A 20,083-nucleotide genomic window follows, 5' to 3' on the forward strand; every position below is an offset into this window, starting at 1 on the left:
GACTGGATCTGCATGCTGTCAGTCCCTGGAACAGACACGCTTTCTCAAAGTCGTGTTTAGTTAAGATCCTTCACTACTCGAGTTATCAGTCCTACCACGAAGATGACACAGCTGAAACCTTCAGTAAAAGCACTCTCTCATGTGATCATGAGGAAAAATGCTATTCCCTGTAATTTGAGTTTAGTGTAAAGAGTATGAAGTTCCATGCAGGCAGCACATGAAGCGGGGAACATAAAACACAATACCTGACTTTCAAATTTCTAGTTTTTTAAGTACTACCCTCGAGCGCTTGAAGAACAGTCATCACTATTGCTGATATTTCTCTAGTTTGTATGATTCTTAAAAATCACTTTTCATTCCTTCCTTTCTGCTATCTACTCTCAAGCTAAGAATTATGATATATATATACATGTATGTATGTGTATGTATATATACACAGTCCTTGGGAAATGCTCTATGGACTTCTATTATTTAAAGCTTTTAAGTGCGACTTATCTTATTGACTAGTACTGTTTTTGACAATTGTTCTAGAAATCTAAAGTGTTAATACTGAAATCCAGAAAATTCACTATGTGTATACACAACTCAAATTTACCACTGAGACATGACAGAGAAACTGGCAAAGCCCTAAACAATTTTTAAGAGATCATTTGTTCACATCATTAGTTTTTCATATGTGCTTTTCTGGATCAAAACCAGAAATACTAAGTTTTTTTACCTCTCATTAAATACCAAACCATTTTTACGGTTAAATAACTCTATTAGTAACACAAACGTGAAAATAAATATTACCGTCCCCACTAATTTCATCTGCAGATCCAGGTGGCATGCAAAGAAAGGGAGGGTGGGGGAGGAAGGAGGGCAGGGAGGGGAGAGAAGGAGACACACTATTAAAAAGACAAGTAAGTCAAAGCACAAGGAAAACAAAAAAATCACCCCCCAGGTCTAATTCAAAAGATGAAAGAGCAACTGCAGTAGTGAGTGCGTTTACTCGGTGTAAGGGCATTATGCTGAGTTTCCAGCTATCCACACATCATACAAAGTTCCACAGAAGTTCTGTAAAGCTGGTTTCTACCATACTGAGCAAAATTAATCTGATAGGCTCTCGCGGTTAAATGCTAAAAATAGCCTTTATCCCCTCAAAGGGAAGCGTCCTGTCAGATAAAAATGAAGATAACCAGTCATTAATGTGTCTGGTGAAGGCCAGCCTCCCCCAGTGAGCCATGGGGTCCAATTACATGAAGCCACAGGCCAGGCCCAGCACACAAGCTGTACAAGTCAAGCTTCCACTTAAATTTATGCAGTGTTTGGAGAAATTCCTATTCTGATGATACAAATAATCTCCACTTTCCAGAAAATGATCCAAGTGGCCTGGCTGCCTCTGCTCTGAGGCATCCCTGAGTATCTGCCAGCAAAGCATGAAAAGCAGCCTGGGACTCACTCTGACCATTCTCTGTTCAGCTGCATGCCACTTTAGGAAACCCGCAGTGGAAAACGAGGTACCTGCTGAGGTAGGTACCTGCTGAGGTAGAACATGAAGACCCCATAAACGAAACCAGGAAGCCACGCCTTGCCCTGTCATGCATTTAAAAACCAGCCAACAGGCAAGTCTTCTCTTGGAGAGCAGCCCAAAGACGGTCAACATGAACCGTCGCCCCCGTATGGCTGCTGAGCAGCAGACAGCACATACGCTGACACCCAATTAAGGCACACTCTGTTCAGGACAGTCTACAAGCGTCCCGTTAGGCCCGCTGCCAGGGCGCGGCAGTTAGTGAGAGCTGGCGCGAGCGAGTGCAGTACCCGTAGGAGAAGGCTCATGGGAACAGAAGACCAAAGGGAGAAAGCGCCTAGCTTTCTTAACTTTATGTTGGCAGGGACTGACTCCTTTATAAAGAGGCAAGAGGAAGAAAGAGAAAAATAGAAACACATTATTTCATACAAAAATACAAAAGAAAACTTATGTTACATTTTAAGGCAGATGTATAAAAGCAAATACAAAATTGTGATGCTTTTATTTGACTATTGGCACACTTTATCTCTTACTATGATTGACTTTAGTTTTAAAAATCATATTAATATTTTAAAATACAAGTTCCTCTTTTAGCAAAGATTAGCACTAGGTATCGAAACTTGCAGCCAGACACATGAGTTTTCCAGCTCTGCAGAGCCAGCCAAGTGTAGGTGTCACAGATATTTTTACAAATAACAAAACTAAAACAAAACGAAACAAGACAATAAACAAGACCAGTAAATAATTCAAGGATCCTGTGAACATTCAGCCATAAAGAAAAATTGCCAGAACCTAGCATATCCCAATTTGCGAAAGAGTCTTATGAGCACTTTTTCCCAAATCATCAGCAAAGACACAGACTCTCAGACCTTAAGTGTATACCCTATATAAATGACCTAAACATAAAAACTGTGATGGGGATGTCTGAACACACAGGCCGCAGAGCCCCCTACTCACTAGGGTCATCTGCTCACTCGCTGCCTCGCTCACGTACTGTAGACTCCTGTGACAGCCAGTCCCCTCTGCCCTGGACACGAGCTGCATCCTCGCCTGCCAGGAGCACGCCGCACAGCAGCCCCAAGAAGCAACAATTATGGTGTGGTATGGGGAACAGTGGGCATCTATTAAGGTGAGGTCAGCACAGGGCACATATGGCTCTTGAAGATGCAGTGGTGAGAACATGTGACACAGAAGACGCAGGAGACGTGCAACACTCAACTGCATTTCCCGGGGGTCCCGTCAAGAAAGGCTAGTACTTCAGGTGAGACCCAGGGAGAGCGGGACCCAGATCCACCGAAGGCAGAGACTTACAGACGGTATCAATGTGTCAGGAACAGAAGCAAGAGGAATGGAAACATAGCACGTGGCGATATTTCAGATGCTGGGCCAGGACCCCAGCCCCAAGTAATGGGGGTTGCATCTCCCCCCATCAGGTGCCCGTGGTTGTCGGGGAAGAACGGGGGCCTGGTGCGAAGACTGAATGCACTGTCAGGCTGGATGGAGCCCAGGCCTGGGGCCGAGGAGGAGGGCAGGTATGAGGGCAGGGACGTGCCCAGGTGAGACAGGAACATGGACCGTGGGGAAGGTGACAGCATTCCGTCAGGAGTACATTTTCTCATTTCCGTAATTATGTTATGAGCATGTAAGATGACATCTTTGGTCTCAGAAAATACACACTGGAGCATTTCTAAGGGACCCACCATGTCCGCAAGTGCTTTCAAATGGCTCAAGGGGGAAAAAATGAACGAAGGTAAGTGGGGCAGAATATAAACATAGTGAATTTGATAAAGAATATGAGAGACTTCATTTTACTGCTCTTAAACCCATCTTCTACGTGTGGAATTATGGAGACATAACAAATACAAAGAACAGGTATTTGAATTGAGATGCTGGCTTCACCACTCATTCCTTGACCTTGGAAAAGTTAACCGTGCTTGTTTGTGTTTTATTTATAAAATGAGGCTTCCTCGAGTGGAGCCGTGGAGAAGGCCCCAAGGGATTCCCGAGGCACCTGGCCTGGGGCAGCCACCGCCTAAGTGCTAGCTGGTCCCATTTTCTATTGTTTATTTTCTTTCTAAACAGAGCTGAGTACTCTTTATATTGACTTAAAAAGCAAATAGTTTCAAAAAAAATTTAACTTTTCTTCAGTAATACCAAGGTTACCCTACATCATTAAAAATGCTATTAGGACTCTTCTTCTATTTATGTAGGTAATTATTTTATTCAAGACGATGACTTTACATTTGTTGAACACCTACCGTGAGCAGGACACACTGTATATAGACGCTGTGTTTACAGCAAACAAGTCCCCCGACTCCTACCTTATTCAGTTTATAAGTTCTAGTATGGGGGGAAAACAAACAAAAAGGTAAATTACCTGGTGTGTCAATACTAAGAGCTATAGAGAAAAACAGAGCAGAGGTGGGCATGGAGTATTTATTTTCTAGTGTGGCTGCAACTTTAAATATGGAAGGAGTTGCTTGTAAAACGCCTTGAGGGGCAGAGGGAGAGGGCGGTGCAAACATCGGGGCAGAAGAAGCAGCAGCTGAGCACTTCCTCTGCAGAAGTGAGCCTGGGCCACACGCCAAGGGGCAGGGAGCTCAGGCAGGACGATGCAAGAGTCAGTGTGCGCGCGCGCATGTGTGTGATGATACACACTTGGGAGCCCATGTCAGGGCTCTGGCTGTCACTGTGAATGATGTGGAGTGGACACAGGTGAAAAAGGAAGTGAGAGGATTGGCCTTAGCCTATAAAGGTTTCCTGGGGTGCTGTCACAGGGTGTAAGGAGAACTGCCGGGCTACTGCAAGAAACAAGGCACAGAGTATGTGCGTCTGAACAAGGGCAGATGCGTGGAAAGCTTGGACTGAATACACTCAGAGGACGGAGCCCCCTAGGATGTGCCAATCAACTGAATGTAGAGGAAGAAGCAGCACAGCACCAGAACAACCCCAAAGTCTCTGGTCTGATCAGCAAGAAGGAAGGAACCACCACTTAATAAGAGGAGAGACTGAGGAGTGTGTGCTTGGTGGGGAGACCAGGAGTTCACTTACGAGCACAGTTAAGCATGAGATTCTCATGAGACCTCAGAGTGGACCTGCTGAAGAGGTAGTTGGCTGCAAGAGTCAAGTTCAGGGAAGCTTCTGGGATTAACATGACAATTTGGGAGTCGCCAGCATAATTAAGGCATGAAACATAGTAAGATCCCCAAGGAGGCAACTGCCGGCAGGGAAGAGGCCCGAAGACTGAGAGCTGGGGTCATCCCACGTGGAGACTGGGGTTGTAGCAGCAAGGAAGACAAAAAGCCAGGGAAGCGCAATCTTCAGAAGCAGGATGACGGGGCCACAACGCCTTCTATGCCAAGTTCCGTTCTCAGGCCAACAAGAAGAGGGCCAGAGCCCCACCGGCAGGGGCCAGTGGTTGGAAGAATCCTCTAGCACGAACATGGAGATCATCCAGGACTTGGAGGGCGCCAGGGGGTGGCCGTGAGCCAGGAATGCAGGACAGTCTTGTTCTGAGGAAGGACAGTTTGGAAGGGGTAACAAGAAGCAACGGATACTGGGTTCACCTCTAGTCCAGGTGTGGCGACAGCTCGGAGGGGAAGCCATGGCTGTGGCTAGGAGGGTGGCAGGGGCCACCGCTGGGGAGGGGAGGCGACCAGGGGCTCAGAGAAGATGCAGGTGAGGGCGGGAGAGAACACACAGGGCTGCTCAAGGAGTTGGCACACCTGGGGTCAGTGTGAGGGGATCAACACTTTCCCGCTCATCTTTAGCTGCACAAGTGAAACAACAGTCCCTGTGACCATGCCTCTCAGGCCCACCTCTTTGCTCAGACAGTACAGGTCAGGGCCGATGATATGTGGGGGGAAACAGCCCTAGCAACCACCCAACCCGGCTCAGTCGTGGGAGCCCCCTGCCCCTGACAATGCCAAAACCCCACAAATTTGTATTGATGCTTGAAAGCACAGAGGCACAAGATCTGGTTAGCGAGGCAACTCATCATTTTAAAAACTAGAAAATACAGGGAACAAGCAGTTTTCTCGTCTTCTCAGAGCAACTGAACAGCCGATCAGGAAAAGCTATCTTTACAAGTATAAGAGCTAAATAACGGAAAGCACAGCGCAAGTCACATGTGGCCACTCTGCGGCCCCTGACATAATCCAGGCACGTGGCCGCTGAGGCTCTTGGGTGTAATGCCCACAGGAACCTCATGATGGGGGGTCACACACAACCAAATCTACTGGTCAGTCTTAGTGTCATGTAGAGACACAGGCAGATGTGGGCGGTGTATTCTTGTAAAGCAAAATCACTGCACCTGAATCTGACCAAACTTCCCTGGATCCTAATGAGCAGCACCTAGGGAATACAGAAATACAGGGGCCCAGGAGGAGCTCCTTCAGCACTGATCACAGGGCTGTACCCAGCCAGACCCAGACGGTGGGGATGCAGCGTAGGTGACACAATTTCTTCAACAGATAAAGCACTACATTGCCCCTGACTATGTGGAGGTGATTGGGGGAAGGTGGGCATATGCTCCATGCTGGAAACAGGTGCACAGGCTAAGGTAATAGATGTGTGTGGCCAGGAAAGACTGTGGAAAAGAGAATATCCTATTTAGTTTGCTGTCGTACTCCTTGTTCTGCTTCTCAGGTGGGCTTTTTCTCACTCTGCTCCCTGCAGGGGGGGCCACAGGGATGTCTCTACCTGTCTGTAGCTGAGGGCTGGTTGGCTCCGGATACTATGTTGCAATATGACCCAATATTTCAGTACCCATGAGGCTCCAGGGTATTTTTCTCAATTCCTTTAGAATCCAGAGAGGAGAGGCAGAGGGTTCAGGAGCCCAAATCTCAGCAGAGGCAAAGAGAGTTCAACTGGCAGTGGAGTACTACTGGGGGTAGAAGGAAGCCAGCACAGTGGGGGTGCCCTGGCCATTCACGCACAGCACCATCAGCCGTCCTAACCATACCCAGGGAGACAAAACTGTGAACCTCTCCATGGCTAAAAGTCTCTCCTAACGTAAGATTGATTTTAGAACCCTATCGTGATCGTAGAAATCAGAATTTCCAGTAAGCCAGGGACTAGGACTAAGTCAATGACATCCAACCCTTACACTTCCTACACATAAAAATAATCAGCAGTGATTTGATTAAATTATGTCACTGAGCACTTAATTAACAAAAATTAACTTTGTATCTACTAGGTGCCAATACTCTAAATTAGAGCACTGAAAATTTTTCCCAAAAGCTACTGTTAAAACCAAGCTTTCAGCAATAGAAAGAGAGTACCCTGTAAATCACAGCACTATCAAAACTGAAGCTACCATGTAAACGAGACAAAGGAAACTCTTTCAAACTTGAGTAGAGGGCAGATTTTTGAATTTTAGCAGAAGAGTGTCAGAAAGGAGTCAGGACTGGGGATCCCTGGGTGGCGCAGCAGTTTAGCGCCTGCCTTTGGCCCAGGGCGCGATCCTGGAGACCCAGGATCGAATCCCACATCGGGCTCCTGGTGCATGGAGTCTGCTTCTCCCTCCGTCTATGTCTCTGCCTCTCTCTCTCTGTGACTATCATAAATAAAAATAAAAAAAAAAAAAAAGAAAGGAGAAAGGAGTCAGGACTATGCTGTTCTTGACAAATGGAGGAATAAACAATGCCATGCCTTCCGACTCTTCCAAACTAGTCCTCCCTTCTACGTACGAAAACCACTGAGCCTCTGAACAATTCGGTGTGGTCTACGATAAAAAAAACAATGGGTTCTGGAGTCTAAGACATGAGTTTTCATCAGGTTCTCTATTACTCTGTGAACCAGGCCAAGTCACCTCAACCGTGAGTTTTAATTTCCTACCTGTAAAGTGGGAACAATATGAGGAAGAGTGTCCTGAGGTTTAAATAAGACAACGCACAAAAACATGCCACACATCATCTCTGGGCCTTATTCACATATAAATACCTGCTTATGTTTAAAGGCCACAGCACAGTAACCAATGAATCACAGACCTGATATTTCAGAAGCCATGGGAAAAAGAGGAAAAGTGAAATAATTACTATGGACTATGTACATACCACCTTGTATTTTACTGAGCTTTACAATTTACAAACTGCTTTTGCATATCTAAGTGAATTGTAAAATTTATAATGAAGCAGGTGGAAAAAAAACTTTATTTTGTTAAATATATTTTAGTTTAGAATAATTTTTAGTCACTGACCTGAAAAATGTCAAAGTAGTCAAGGAAATATTGACGATGTATGATTAACAACTAAACCAAAAGACTCTGTTACAAAGTTAAAATTTTTAAAACTGCAATAAATGCTGAAAAAATGCCATTATATAGCACTCAGCAGAAACCATCAAACCAAACATTTCTGACAGAAAAAGGTCACTACATTGGTTTTCGTGGCAGAGGTACAAAAGAGAAAGATGTTTCACAATCTCTGATCCTATTTCATATAATCCAAACATTCAACAGGAGCCCTGCTTATAATGTGGTAGCATCATCATCACATGTGGCCCTGTACTTCTGGTCATACTAAGGTTTTATGGCTTGTTTTGTTTTAAAGATTTTATTTATTCATGAGATACACAGAGAGAGGCAGAGACACAGGCAGAGGGAGAAGCAGGCAGCTCTCCTGTAGGGAGCCCAATGTGGGACTCGATCCCAGGACCCTGGGATCATGCCCTGAGCTGAAGGCAGACACTCAAACTCGGAGCCACCCAGGCATCCCTATGGCTTGGTTATTAAAAAACAAACCAAAAAACCCTAAAACACAAAAACCGACCAAACAAAAAAAACAGAGTTTATATCTTCAAAACATTTAAAATTCAGTTTTATTCACTGCTCTTCCTTGGAAATATCTGTGTTCCTGAAGGATTTACACACACACACACACACACACACACACACACACACACACTCACCCCTCAAGCCGTGTCCCAGATGCAGGCCATACCCCTCCCTGCAAGCACAGGCCTCTTGGTTCTGAGTTCTAACTGAGCTCTGTAATATGCATGTTTCCTAAATACTTATCAGGCTAAGAAAATTACTTTAGGCCCTCAGAATAACGTGCCCAGGGAAATGTGCTGTCATTCTTTAAATCTTTCAATGTTACATTTATTTTTGTAGGGAAACTTTGTCTAGATTTCAAACATAAACTTTCATATATTCAACATGGGTTATAACTGTGACCTTAATGAAAATGATCAAGTAATGACATTTACTTTGGAACAAAATACAAATGAGTGCCTCGTACCTCCCCTGAAAGTCAGGATTCTGCTTTATTTCCCATCCAGGGACCCGTCAAGAGTTGAAAATGGTCTTAAGTTATCTAGAGCCTACTCTTCTGTTGGTGAGCTTCCATGCCTTTTGCCCAAAACCTCCACAGAAAGCATCTAGAACAATTTACAGTGATGAGCTTATGGGCAATCATCCGAGAGCCAATGACTCTCATGTCCCTGCAAGCTCTGAGTGTTCCTGCCTTTCTACCTTCCGCTCCTGCTCCTGGAACTGCATTCCTAAGTCCCAGCCTGTCTCCAAACCTTGCTCAGGCATCCCTTGACTCACCTAAAAATAGTTACTAAGTACTAGTGTCCCAGTCAATAAGCAGATAGAACATGTCTTTGCTTATGATAGAGCATGGTCCAGGGGACAAGATGGTTTGTAGAGACTCTCTAGAGACATTCCATGACAGGACGCCTGGGTGGCTCAGCAGTTGAGTGTCTGCCTTCAGCTCAGGGCATGATCTTAGGGTCCAAGGATCCCTGTGGGGAACCTGCTTCTCCCTCTGCCTATATCTCTGCCTCTGTGTGTCTTTCATGAGTAAATACATAAAATCTTAAAAAAAAAAAATAAAGAAGGACGCCTGGGTGGCTCAGCTGTTGGGCGTCTGCCTTTGGCTCAGGGTGTGATCCTGGAGTCCCGGGATCAAGTCCCACATCAGGCTCCCCACAGGGAGCCTGCTTCTCCCTCTGCTTGTGTCTCTGCCCCTCTCTGTGTGTCTCTCAGGAATAAATAAAAAATACAAAAAAAAAAAAAAGACTTTCCATAACAGAAAGATGCACATTGGGCTAGAATATTCTGAGATGAGGAGCAGTCCTAGAGTAGTCCAGGAAGGCTTCTAGGAGGTGGTGACATCTAAATCTGGTCTTGAAGAGCAGGTAAGAACTTTTCAGAAACAGGGCGGTCAGACAAGTTCCACTTTCTCCACCTCCAAGTCTGTTTCATCTGTACTTGGGGGAAACTCCTCTAGACTGGCACTGAAAGACAGTTTAGCCTAGGCAGCAATAATGACCCGAGTTCCAGTCCTAGCTCCAGCAATGTCAAATGTGACACTAACACATTTGTTTACTTTCTGAATTTCTCCCCTCAGATCTGTGAAACACGGATGTAAAAGACCCTGTAAGGTTGTTGTAGAGACTGAACCAGATCATATCTAAGGCATGTGAAGGTTTCAACTCCGTGAAACCATTCTGACACTAAGGAGAGGCCTGTTACCTCCTCGCCGTGTGGGACCTGGGCCAAGATCCCGAGTCTTGACTGCTGTGCCTTTTGCATCTCCTGGCCTCTCTCCCTGTTCCCTGTGACTTTGGCTGCCACCTGCATTGGCCAAGCTCCTGCTCCAGGGCCTGGGGCTCTGCACTCCCCATCTGCACAGCTCCATCTCTCACTTCACTCAGTTACCTGCCCACACGTTACCTGCTCAGAGATACTTTTCTCGACCACAATTTTATTTTATTACTTATTAAAGAAATCTCTACCTGCAATGTAGGGCTCCAACTTATGAACCCAAGATCAAGAGTCACACACTCCACTGACTGAGCCAGCCAGGCACCCCTATGACCACAATTTTAAATAACCTCCTCCTTACTGCTCTTGATTTACCTGCTTGGTTTTAATCCAGTGTCTCTGGTTTGTTTCCTATACAGAATGTCAACTCTGGGCCTTGTTTTCACTTTCACACCCCAGCACCCAGATCAGTGCCTGCACATAGTATTTGCTGCCAAGTGGAAAATGCAAAACTGGAATAATATTCATCTCACAAGGCTCACTAAGGGGTTCAATGAGATGGAGCATTAACAGGAAAGCATGCACTCATGGCTGGCCAGCCACTGGACTGCAGCCTCACCCCAGGAGCTGGGAGAAAGAGAATGGGCTCACTGTGGGGGCAGCAGATAGAGTCTGCAGGGCTCAGGGCAGCTGGATCTGTCCCTCGGTGTGCCAGTATCACACCCACATGGTGTGCAGGGTTTCCATGCTGCCTGGCGAAGACACGTTCTCAGGGTTTAGCAACAGTACTGGTTTTCTAGGTATCAATGTAACAGCTTCTGGATTAAGCGTGAGGCAGGCTCCTGGCTGGCCGGATGTTATGTTACAGTCTTTGAGAAAGATTTAAATAAACCACACCTGTTAGCCCAATTCACTGAAGTAAGTAGTAGGTGAGATGACTAAGGGTCAACATTGTTGGTGTTGCTAAATATCCCCCAAACATGGAATGCTCTCCTATACCTGTAAATCACCAAAGTGACAGCCATGCAAGAAACAGAGTCATTGTAAGAATGAAAGACTTCAACACATGATGATGACAACAATGTCCCAGCCGAAGGAATAGCTCAAGCAAGCTGAGGGACAGTAAAAAGATGGGTGGAGGGGGAGAGGTCCCTGCTTCTTTCTGAGGCTGAGTGCCTGTGTGTGTGTGTGTGTGTGTGTGTGTGTGTGTGTGTGTGTGTATGCATGTGGGGGTGGGGGAGTAGGCTTCTCAGGGCTGAGCTCTGGAGCCTAAACTTTGTAACTGAAAGTCTCTGATCAGAGAGCTGCCTATTGAAATGATATACATAGGATGGCAATCCAATTAATTAACATGGAGAAGGGACTGAGGGTCAGCTATATGATCGCTATAGGATCCTATAGGATCGCTGGCTATAGGATCGCTAGGGAGAACAGTGACAGCAGGATGGTAAAGGATGGGTGGTAGGGAGACATAAAACCCAGATGATCAAGGATGATCAGCTGCTAAAAATTCAGGTTCAAAGCCTGAAGCAGTGAGGACACCAATTTGAAGAGAGTTATGGAAACAGGAGAAGGAGCAAGATGGGACGGGTCTCTGAGGACCTAATTTTATTTCATGTGAGCTGCAGAGTCCGGACGCACCTAACAGGGGCACCTCTGCGCTCTGCTCAGTGTGGGACCTGGGCGCAGAGGGGCACTCCCCAGGGCTCACTTGTGAAGCCACCTGTGGGTCGCAGGATGGTGCCACGGAGCTCTGCAAGTCGCACAGAGCTGGCCCCAGTCTCACCTGTCCTACACAGCCTGGGGCGCCCCAGGCCTGCTCAGAGAGAGGATCCTTCACCACAGGGTGGCTTTTGTCTCTCCAACAAAAAGATTAGAAACCCCTTGAGGGCCTGGTTTACATCTGCCCAATCTCTCAGACCCCAAAACCTGGCCTAAACAAGGGATGGGCCCAACAAGGCAAATGCCAAGCACTAGGTAGTGCCTCGGTGCCACCATCAGGTTAGGAGAGCCCATGGGTGGAGGGAGCACACCCTCACGATGGACTCCTATTGCAGAACACATCAGTAACCCCGCAGCCCACCAGGCATCTAATGCCAGTCAAGCGTACAAGCTCGAGTACCAAAACGTCCTGCACCTGGTCAGGAAGTGGTCCCTGATTCCTTGCACTGCAGTGCTCTGACGTCTGTCACACCGCTCATCGCTAGAGCATCTTTGCCGTATAAAGTATAAAGGTGTGAATGTACACTTCTTGAGAGATACTTGCGGGGTTTGTCCACAATAAAAAATAAGCAGTCACATTTGTCTGCTGAACACTAAGAGAGAATATAGTCATCAACTAGGCAAAAGCACAAAACTAAATTTCAGGAAAAATTAACTCAAGGGAAATCAAACTATAGCAATTAGGTTTCTTCTGAGTCAGATTATCAGACACTGGAGCTATTAGGAAGCTACTGTTGTACAAAGGTAGCACAGAGCCCAGAACAGACTGATGCACATGTATGCATGTGTGTATATGAATGTGCACATGCATGCATATGTGTGTGGTATGCGTTCATGCGTGCACACACATGCATATCTGTGTGTACATGTAAAAGACACCAACCTTGGGGCCACAGAAGATGCTTCCCGTTCCCATTTTCCTCTATTTCCCACATTTTAAATGGGGGGAAAAAAGGCACATAGTTTTTGAAAACATACCAAGGAAAGCACACTGTACTCATGACACCAGAGAAAAAAAATAGTTACCATACTGCTTGTGCCAGTATCTTAACTGTATCTCTTAAAAAAGTAATATTTGAACACCACTTGATATTGTGAAAGACAAAAACCATTTAAAAACATTTTGCACTTCCTGAACTCAAAACAATACATACACAAAGTATATACTGTTAATGTTCTAAATTACAAAGATAAATTATAATGGCAAGTTCAAAAGTAAAAAGGTTCACTCTAAATATGATCAACATGACATTACAACTGAAAAATAACTTGGAATTCCATACAGTCTTGAAAGTAATCTGGTATTATACATGTCTCATCTACAAATCTGTGAGCCATATTTAAACCTATCTAATGATGTTAAAACTATGGAGCTTTGGGTAGTCAGACTGCTTGGCTTCCTAAGCTGTTCTAGAGAGAGCAATCACAAGTAAGAGCCCGCTCCTTCTACAGCACTGTGAACATTTCTGCCTGGCAGCCCACTGTCTGGGGTTTTCCAGGTGGAGCCTCTCACCTGACACGGAGACCGCGTGTGTCCGCACGCCTTGCTTCTCGCTGTTGGCCAGCCTGAAACAGAGATGAGCAAAGCTGTGAGCGCTGTGCTTACAAACAGGAAGTGCCTATAGTTAGGACCATGCCATTTCCCACACACTTTAGAGGATGATTTTTAAAAGATTAAACTTTACAACCTGAGGCACTTAAAATAATCAGACTGCTTTCCTGTATTAACAGTGGGAATGAAGACTGGCTCTGAGCTGCTCTGAGAGCCACTCGTGACAGGAGCTTTGGCCCTAAAGTACCACCCACCACTCGGTGGGTATGTGGGTCAGACTGAATTTTACATTTCAATGCTATACAGCAAGGGATTGCTCAAAATATATAAGGCAGAGGGAAAAGAACCACCTGGAACCGAAACTTCCACTCTGAAACAGAATTTGAAAAACTGGAGTATAACTGATCCTTCTTAAATTTAGAGCATTTGAAAAAGCAGGCAGGACATTAATACCTATTTTTATTATTTACATACTGAAAAAAAAATGTAAGCCTAATGATCTGATTACTTGTTTCACTAAATAGCTCAACAAGGGTCACCTGGGTGGCTCAGTGGTTGAGCATCTGCCTTCGGCTCAGGTAGTGATCCCAGGGTCCTGGGATTGAGTCCTACATGGGGCTCCCCAAAGGGAGCCTGCTTCTCCCTCTGCTTACATCTCTGCCTCTCTCTGTGTGTCCCTCATGAATAAGTACATAAAATCTGAAAAAAAAAACCCACTAGCTCAACAACAGGTGTGTTTTACATATTTACCTACATAGAATTTTCGCCAAAAGTCTCAGTGACATTTAAAAAATACCATGATGGTTCAGTTTTAAATTTTTGGAAAGCACAAAACGGAGAGAAAGGAAAGGAACCCCAGACTCTTTAGAGTCCAAAGGGACTTTGATGTTTTTATAGAAGAAAACTTCTCCCAGATACATAAGCATGTGCTCTAGAAGTACTGAACAGAAGATGGGTCTAGTACACAGAACTGACACCAGGAAATACGAGAACTGAAGAGTAGATTCCTCTTGAGAACAGGGAAGATTCAGTATGCAGCTGTGCGCCCTCTATGATCAGTGATCACAGCATAAAGCCATGGGACCGAGTTCCTCTTACTGAGTTCTCTACATTATCTGAGATCTCTGAAGTTGAACCAGAGCTGCAGTGTGACAAATCCGTTTTGCCGTTTTCTCCTCCACCGCAGCTACGTGACTCCCGACAACTCTCTGCAGCACATGCAGTGGGAAGACGGCGTGCAGGCTCCCGACAGCAGGTCGGGCTGTTTGCGTCCACGTCGTGCTGCCCACGCGGTGGGCTCTTCCTCTCCCACGCCGTGTATCCAGGTGCTGCTGCAGATCACCACTGTGTGGATCTCACCACTCTCCAATCAACAGCAGCCACAGTGTCTGCTGCTCTGATTTGTGGTAATGACACTCTTTTAAAGTTTGGTTTTTTATTCACTGTTTCTAGCATGTTACCGTTTCTACCCTACTACCTACCTCATCTACTTTTAACCTGTGTTTATGATTCTGCATATTTCAATCTTCAAAGTCATCGCTTATGGACTTTCTACAGTTGCCGATATTCTAGGCATTAGCTCCAGGCCTAATGAGGGACATTAATAAATATCTACTAAATATTATTGAGTTTGTGAAACACACTGCCTGAAAGCTGAAAGAAAGTTGCTTTCACCCATCCCTCCACTCACCTGCACAGCTACTGTGCACCTCCCACATGCCAGATAGACCCTGGGGTCAGGTCTATAATGCCACATGAACCTGGCCATCCACGAGGCCATGGGGGTGTGGATCAACAAAGAGGCAGTTTTTAAAGTGTGATAAGTACTCCGGCAAGGAAAAAGTATTATGGGGAAGCACACGGAGCTGCTCTCCAGGACTAGGAGAGCATGGAAGGTTTCTAGAGAAAGTGATGCAGGATGAGCCTAGTAAGATGACCAGGGGCTAAGTGAGGTCAAGGAGGCTGGGGGAAGGGTGGGGCCTGTGAAGGAACAGCATTTACAATGGCCTAGAGGTGAAAAAAGGACAGTTTATTCCAGTAACTAAAAGAAGTTCAGAAGTTCAACAAAGCTGAAGATGAATGCGAGTCGTGATTAAGCAAGCCTGGAGGGGTTTGCAGGGGCCAGTGGCTGGGGTCAGGCCCGCTGGCCCACTGATGCTGGCATTTACATGCAGAGCAGCAGAAATGCCTGCAGGTACCAGGAGACTCTGTTCCAACCTGGAAGCACTCAGCACTCAGATGTGATGCTTAGTTACCGACATGTCTACATCTCTGAATTTTAACTTTCATTAGATCCCCAGGCCTTAGCACTGGGGATTGGCTGACAACAGAGCAGTTATTAAGTTTTGGCTGGCATCACTGTTCAATTCTTTTTCATCATATAGATCAACACATATACTATGAAATTCATGACTTAAATAATTTAAAAAGTGAACATAAATAACTTATGTTTACTTTTCTCACTTATAAAATGGCCAGAATGGCACCACTTCTCAGGTTCTTATAAAGGTGAGTGCTGACTATAAACTACCAATAGGTCTCCCTGGTGCTATCACTAGGGCAGTCTTCCAGCTGCCCACCTTAAACTTTTGGTTAAAACTAAATACGTTAAAAAATAAATAAATAAATAAATAAATAAATAAATAAAAAAACTAAATACGTAACATGATTTACAATTGATTTGACTTCTTTTTGGAAATACTTATTTTCTACTTCCCTAGTCGTGTACACGGAAATTTGATTATTCAGGCAAATGGAAAAGAAAGCATGATGATTTCCTTACAGTTTCTAACACTGTATCAAAATGCACAAAGTAACAAAATGCACAAAGCAGCACTTACTTTGGTATCGATGGCAAAGCCCGTTCACCTTCTGGAGAAAAAGAGAGAGAGAGAGATGAGGTCCCTATTTCTTTTGAAAAGGTTATGTGTAGAAATCAGAGAACGAGGGTAAGTCTGAGTCCAGATTTCAGCAATAACCCTTTAATAAGGAGGTCATCACACTGTGTATCTTAGGCTTTCACAGTTCATTTTCAGTATTTACAACCCACATGAACTGACGGGGGGGGGGGGTGTGCGTTGTTTTAAAGGTACTGCCCAATCACAACAAACCCCCAAGGTGACAAACTAGTGAAAGACATCTCTCCCAGGAGACTGAAAGATGAAGGATCTCTTATGGTCAAAGTCAACATTCCTTTACACCAAAGGACCGGATATTTTGTACTTTGATAAAAACGCTCACTCGTGACATCAAAGCTTGTCCAGGAAACACCAATACAAGAAAACCAAGTCCTTGGGATGTGTGGAAGCAGAGGGATCGATGCAGCAGAGCAGCAGAGGGGTCACCTCCCACTCGGATGGCGATGGGCTTGTCGCTCGGGGCACTGGCTCCTGTTGGTCTCATCACAGCAAAGTGTAGGACTTGGTTTGGTGGGTGGGTGGGGGAGACACACTGTCCCCACCTCCTTCTGAGAAGTAGCTTCGAAGGAAGCTCAGAGCCCCCAGGTCAATGTCTTTCATCTGTCTAAATCTAACAGGCCCCTAACTAATCCTCTCTTCTAATCCATCCCTGAGCTAAAAGTCACTACCAGGATAATCTCCCCCCAGTACAAACTCAAGTCATTCCCTTGCTTAAAATTGTAGTGTCGCTCATCGGCTTTTTTTTTTTTTTTAAGATTTTTAAGTAATCTCTATACCCAATGTGGGGCTCGAATTCACAACCCTGAGATCAAGAGTCAATGACTTTTGAGATGAAATTTAAGCACATCTGCTTAACCCACAGAGCACTGTTTCATTCCTGCAGGCACACAACCCCACTCCATCTCCCACTTCGAGGTGTTTGCCCACCCACCACCCATCTCTCTGCTGCCTTCCCAGGCAGCCCACTGGTGTCACCCACTACAGTCACAATTGTTGTCTAGAATCCTGCTCCTTGCACTTGCCCTAGAACTCAGCCCCAAGAGCTCCCTGTCCCCAGAAGTTACCTGTGTCCTGTCTCCCCAGTCTCATTCTCTACTGTTCCCTGGTCCTATGTGGCTGCACATCATATTTTCCTGAACACATCATGCTGCCTTCACACATTTCAACCCTTGAAAGATGCTCTTCCTTCTGGTAGAAGCACCATTCCTCAATTTCTCAAAGCTCAATTTGGTGCGGGATGGGCTAGATGGGGGATGGGGACCAAAGGTGGGGGGACTTGTGAGGAGTACTGGGTATTGTATAGAAGTGATGACTCACTGAATTCTACTCCAGAAACCAACACTGCATTGTATGTTTACTACCTAAAACTTAAAAATAAATAAATAAATGACATATTCTTTAAAAACCAAAGCTCCATCCAAGCACAATTTGAACTCTAAGGAGCCCTTTCTGTGGCAGCCCAGGTGGCTCTGGTTGGCCCTGCTGTGCTTCTGCCTCATTACAGGGCACTTCCATGTATCAGACTCGTGGAGGTTAGACTTAACCTGCACACAGGTGTCTCTAACACTCAGCAGGGTCCCCTGCGCTCAGAAAGTTCACAGACCACCACTTGGTAAATGAAGAACTGAATCAGCCTTGGACCCCACACGAATGACTCTGAACAACTGTTTATTGACCTATAAACAGAAATCAGACTGCCTGATTTGCAGGGACGGTGGCGAGGCGTGAGTAACACAGAATATATACAACTACTGGGTAATGCCCAATGCACTACAGCAATTCCATTGAAATCTCCTCTCTTGACCAGCTGGAATGCTACAGTGAGAAGAGTCCGCGCTTCTATCAAGGTAGGAAGACGGGGAAAAAGAAATAAAGGAACAAAAGGCCTCCGAGGGGGAGGGGCCCCGCGAGGAGCCGGGCTGAGGCCAGGGCGAGTGTCCCCAGGACAGGAGAGCCCCGTCCCGGAGGAGCAGGAGCTGCACCAACCTTCCCGGGCGGAAAGGGGCTCGCAGGGAGGTGGAGCAGGACCCAGGAGAGCGGGGATGCCCTCGGGCTCCCTGGGACACTAACAGACACCTGCGACCCTGGGGAGTGCGCCGAGCTCCCTGAGGGCTGCAGCGCGCACGGCGGGCCGGAGCAGCTCGGAGGGGCTCGGGCGGCGGCTCCGCGGAGGGGGCTGCGGGGCGGGAGCGCGAATCCAACAGCGCAGGCCCCGGAGCACAGGGCGCCGGGACACAGCCCAGGATCCGGCCTCCCCCTGGGACAGGCAGAGGCCGGGAGGGCCCAGGATAGCAAGGACGCTCCTGCCCCGAGCTGAGCACATCAGCGGCCCCGCCCCGGAGCCTCCAGGCCCTGCGACGAGACGGAGCCCTGAGCCCGTAGTTCCTGCGGAGGCTGAATCCAGGCTTCCAGAGTTGCCATAGCAACTGCTGCTGTTCCTCCTGGGGCCCCACGGGGTAAACAACCCCCGCTGAGCCCGGCAGCAGGCAGGGGCACAGCAGCTCCCCCAAGTGCTAACACCTGAAAATCAGCGCAACAGGCCCCTCCCCCAGAAGACCAGCTAGACGGACCAGTGATACTCCCCCGTGTTCCAACACAACTTGTTTTTGGCCACTCTGCACTGAGCAAAATGACTAGAAGGAAAACCTCAACTCAAAAGAAAGAATCAGAAACAGCCCTCTCTCCCACAGAGTTACAAAATCTGGATTACACTTCAATGTCAGAAAGCCAATTCAGAAGCACTATTCTACAGCTACTGGTGGCTCTAGAAAAAAGCATTAAGGACTCACGAGACTTCATGACTGCAGAATTTAGATCCAATCAGGCAGAAATTAAAAATCAATTGAATGAGATGCAATCCAAACTAGAAGTCCTAACGACGAGGGTTAACGAGGTGGAAGAACGAGTGAGTGACATAGAAGACAAGTTAATGGCAAAGAGGGAAACTGAGGAAAAAAGAGACAATCAATTAAGGGACCATGAAGACAGATTAAGGCAAATAAATGACACCCTAAGGAAGAAAAACCTACGTTTAATTGGGGTTCCCGAGGGCGCCGAAAGGGACAGAGGGCCAGAATATGTATTTGAACAAATCCTAGCTGAAAACTTTCCCAATCTGGGAAGGGAAACAGGCATTCAGATCCAGGAAATAGAGAGATCCCCCCTAAAATCAATAAAAACCGTTCAACACCTCGACATCTAATAGTGAAGCTTGCAAATTCCAAAGATAAAGAGAAGATCCTTAAAGCAGCAAGAGACAAGAAGTCCCTGACTTTCATGGGGAGGAATATTAGGGTAACAGCAGACCTCTCCACAGAGACGTGGCAGGCCAGAAAGGGCTGGCAGGATATATTCAGGGTCCTAAATGAGAAGAACATGCAACCAAGAATACTTTATCCAGCAAGGCTCTCATTCAAAATGGAAGGAGAGATAAAGAGCTTCCAAGACAGGCAGGAACTGAGAGAATATGTGACCTCCAAACCAGCTCTGCAAGAAATTTTAAGGGGAACTCTTAAAACTCCCCTTTAAGAAGAAGTTCAGTGGAACAATCCACAAAAACAAGGACTAAATAGATATCATGATGACACTAAACTCATATCTGTCAATAGTAACTCTGAACGTGAATGGGCTTAATGACCCCATCAAAAGGCGCAGGGTTTCAGACTGGATAAAAAAGCAGGACCCATCTATTTGCTGTCTACAAGAGACTCATTTTAGACAGAAGCACACCTACAACCTGAAAATAAAAGGTTGGAGAACCATTTACCATTCAAATGGGTCTCAAAATATACCCTAAAAACTACAGAACACTTCTGAAAGAAATTGAGGAAGACACAAAGAGATGGAAAAATATTCCATGCTCATGGATTGGCAGAATTAATATTGTG

The 20,083-nt window shown here is 46.0% G+C and overlaps 1 protein-coding gene across 6 annotated transcripts in view; it reads right to left on the reverse strand.

Annotated features, from left to right (window-relative positions):
* The window catches only part of PTK2 (protein tyrosine kinase 2), a 271,928-nt gene that overhangs the window by 80,477 nt on the left and 171,368 nt on the right, over window positions 1-20,083 (reverse strand). For all 6 annotated transcript variants that reach the window (XM_055314396.1, XM_055314395.1, XM_055314394.1 and 3 more), the window contains 2 exons: window positions 16,119-16,149; window positions 13,240-13,292 (listed from right to left, as the gene is read on the reverse strand). In XM_055314396.1, the coding sequence (XP_055170371.1) occupies window positions 13,240-13,292; window positions 16,119-16,149 (84 nt within the window). The remainder of the gene's footprint in view (window positions 1-13,239; window positions 13,293-16,118; window positions 16,150-20,083) is intronic.

This window comes from Nyctereutes procyonoides, unplaced genomic scaffold (assembly GCF_905146905.1).
Source record: "Nyctereutes procyonoides isolate TBG_1078 unplaced genomic scaffold, NYPRO_anot_genome, whole genome shotgun sequence".
NCBI classification, from domain to species: Eukaryota; Metazoa; Chordata; class Mammalia; order Carnivora; family Canidae; genus Nyctereutes; species Nyctereutes procyonoides.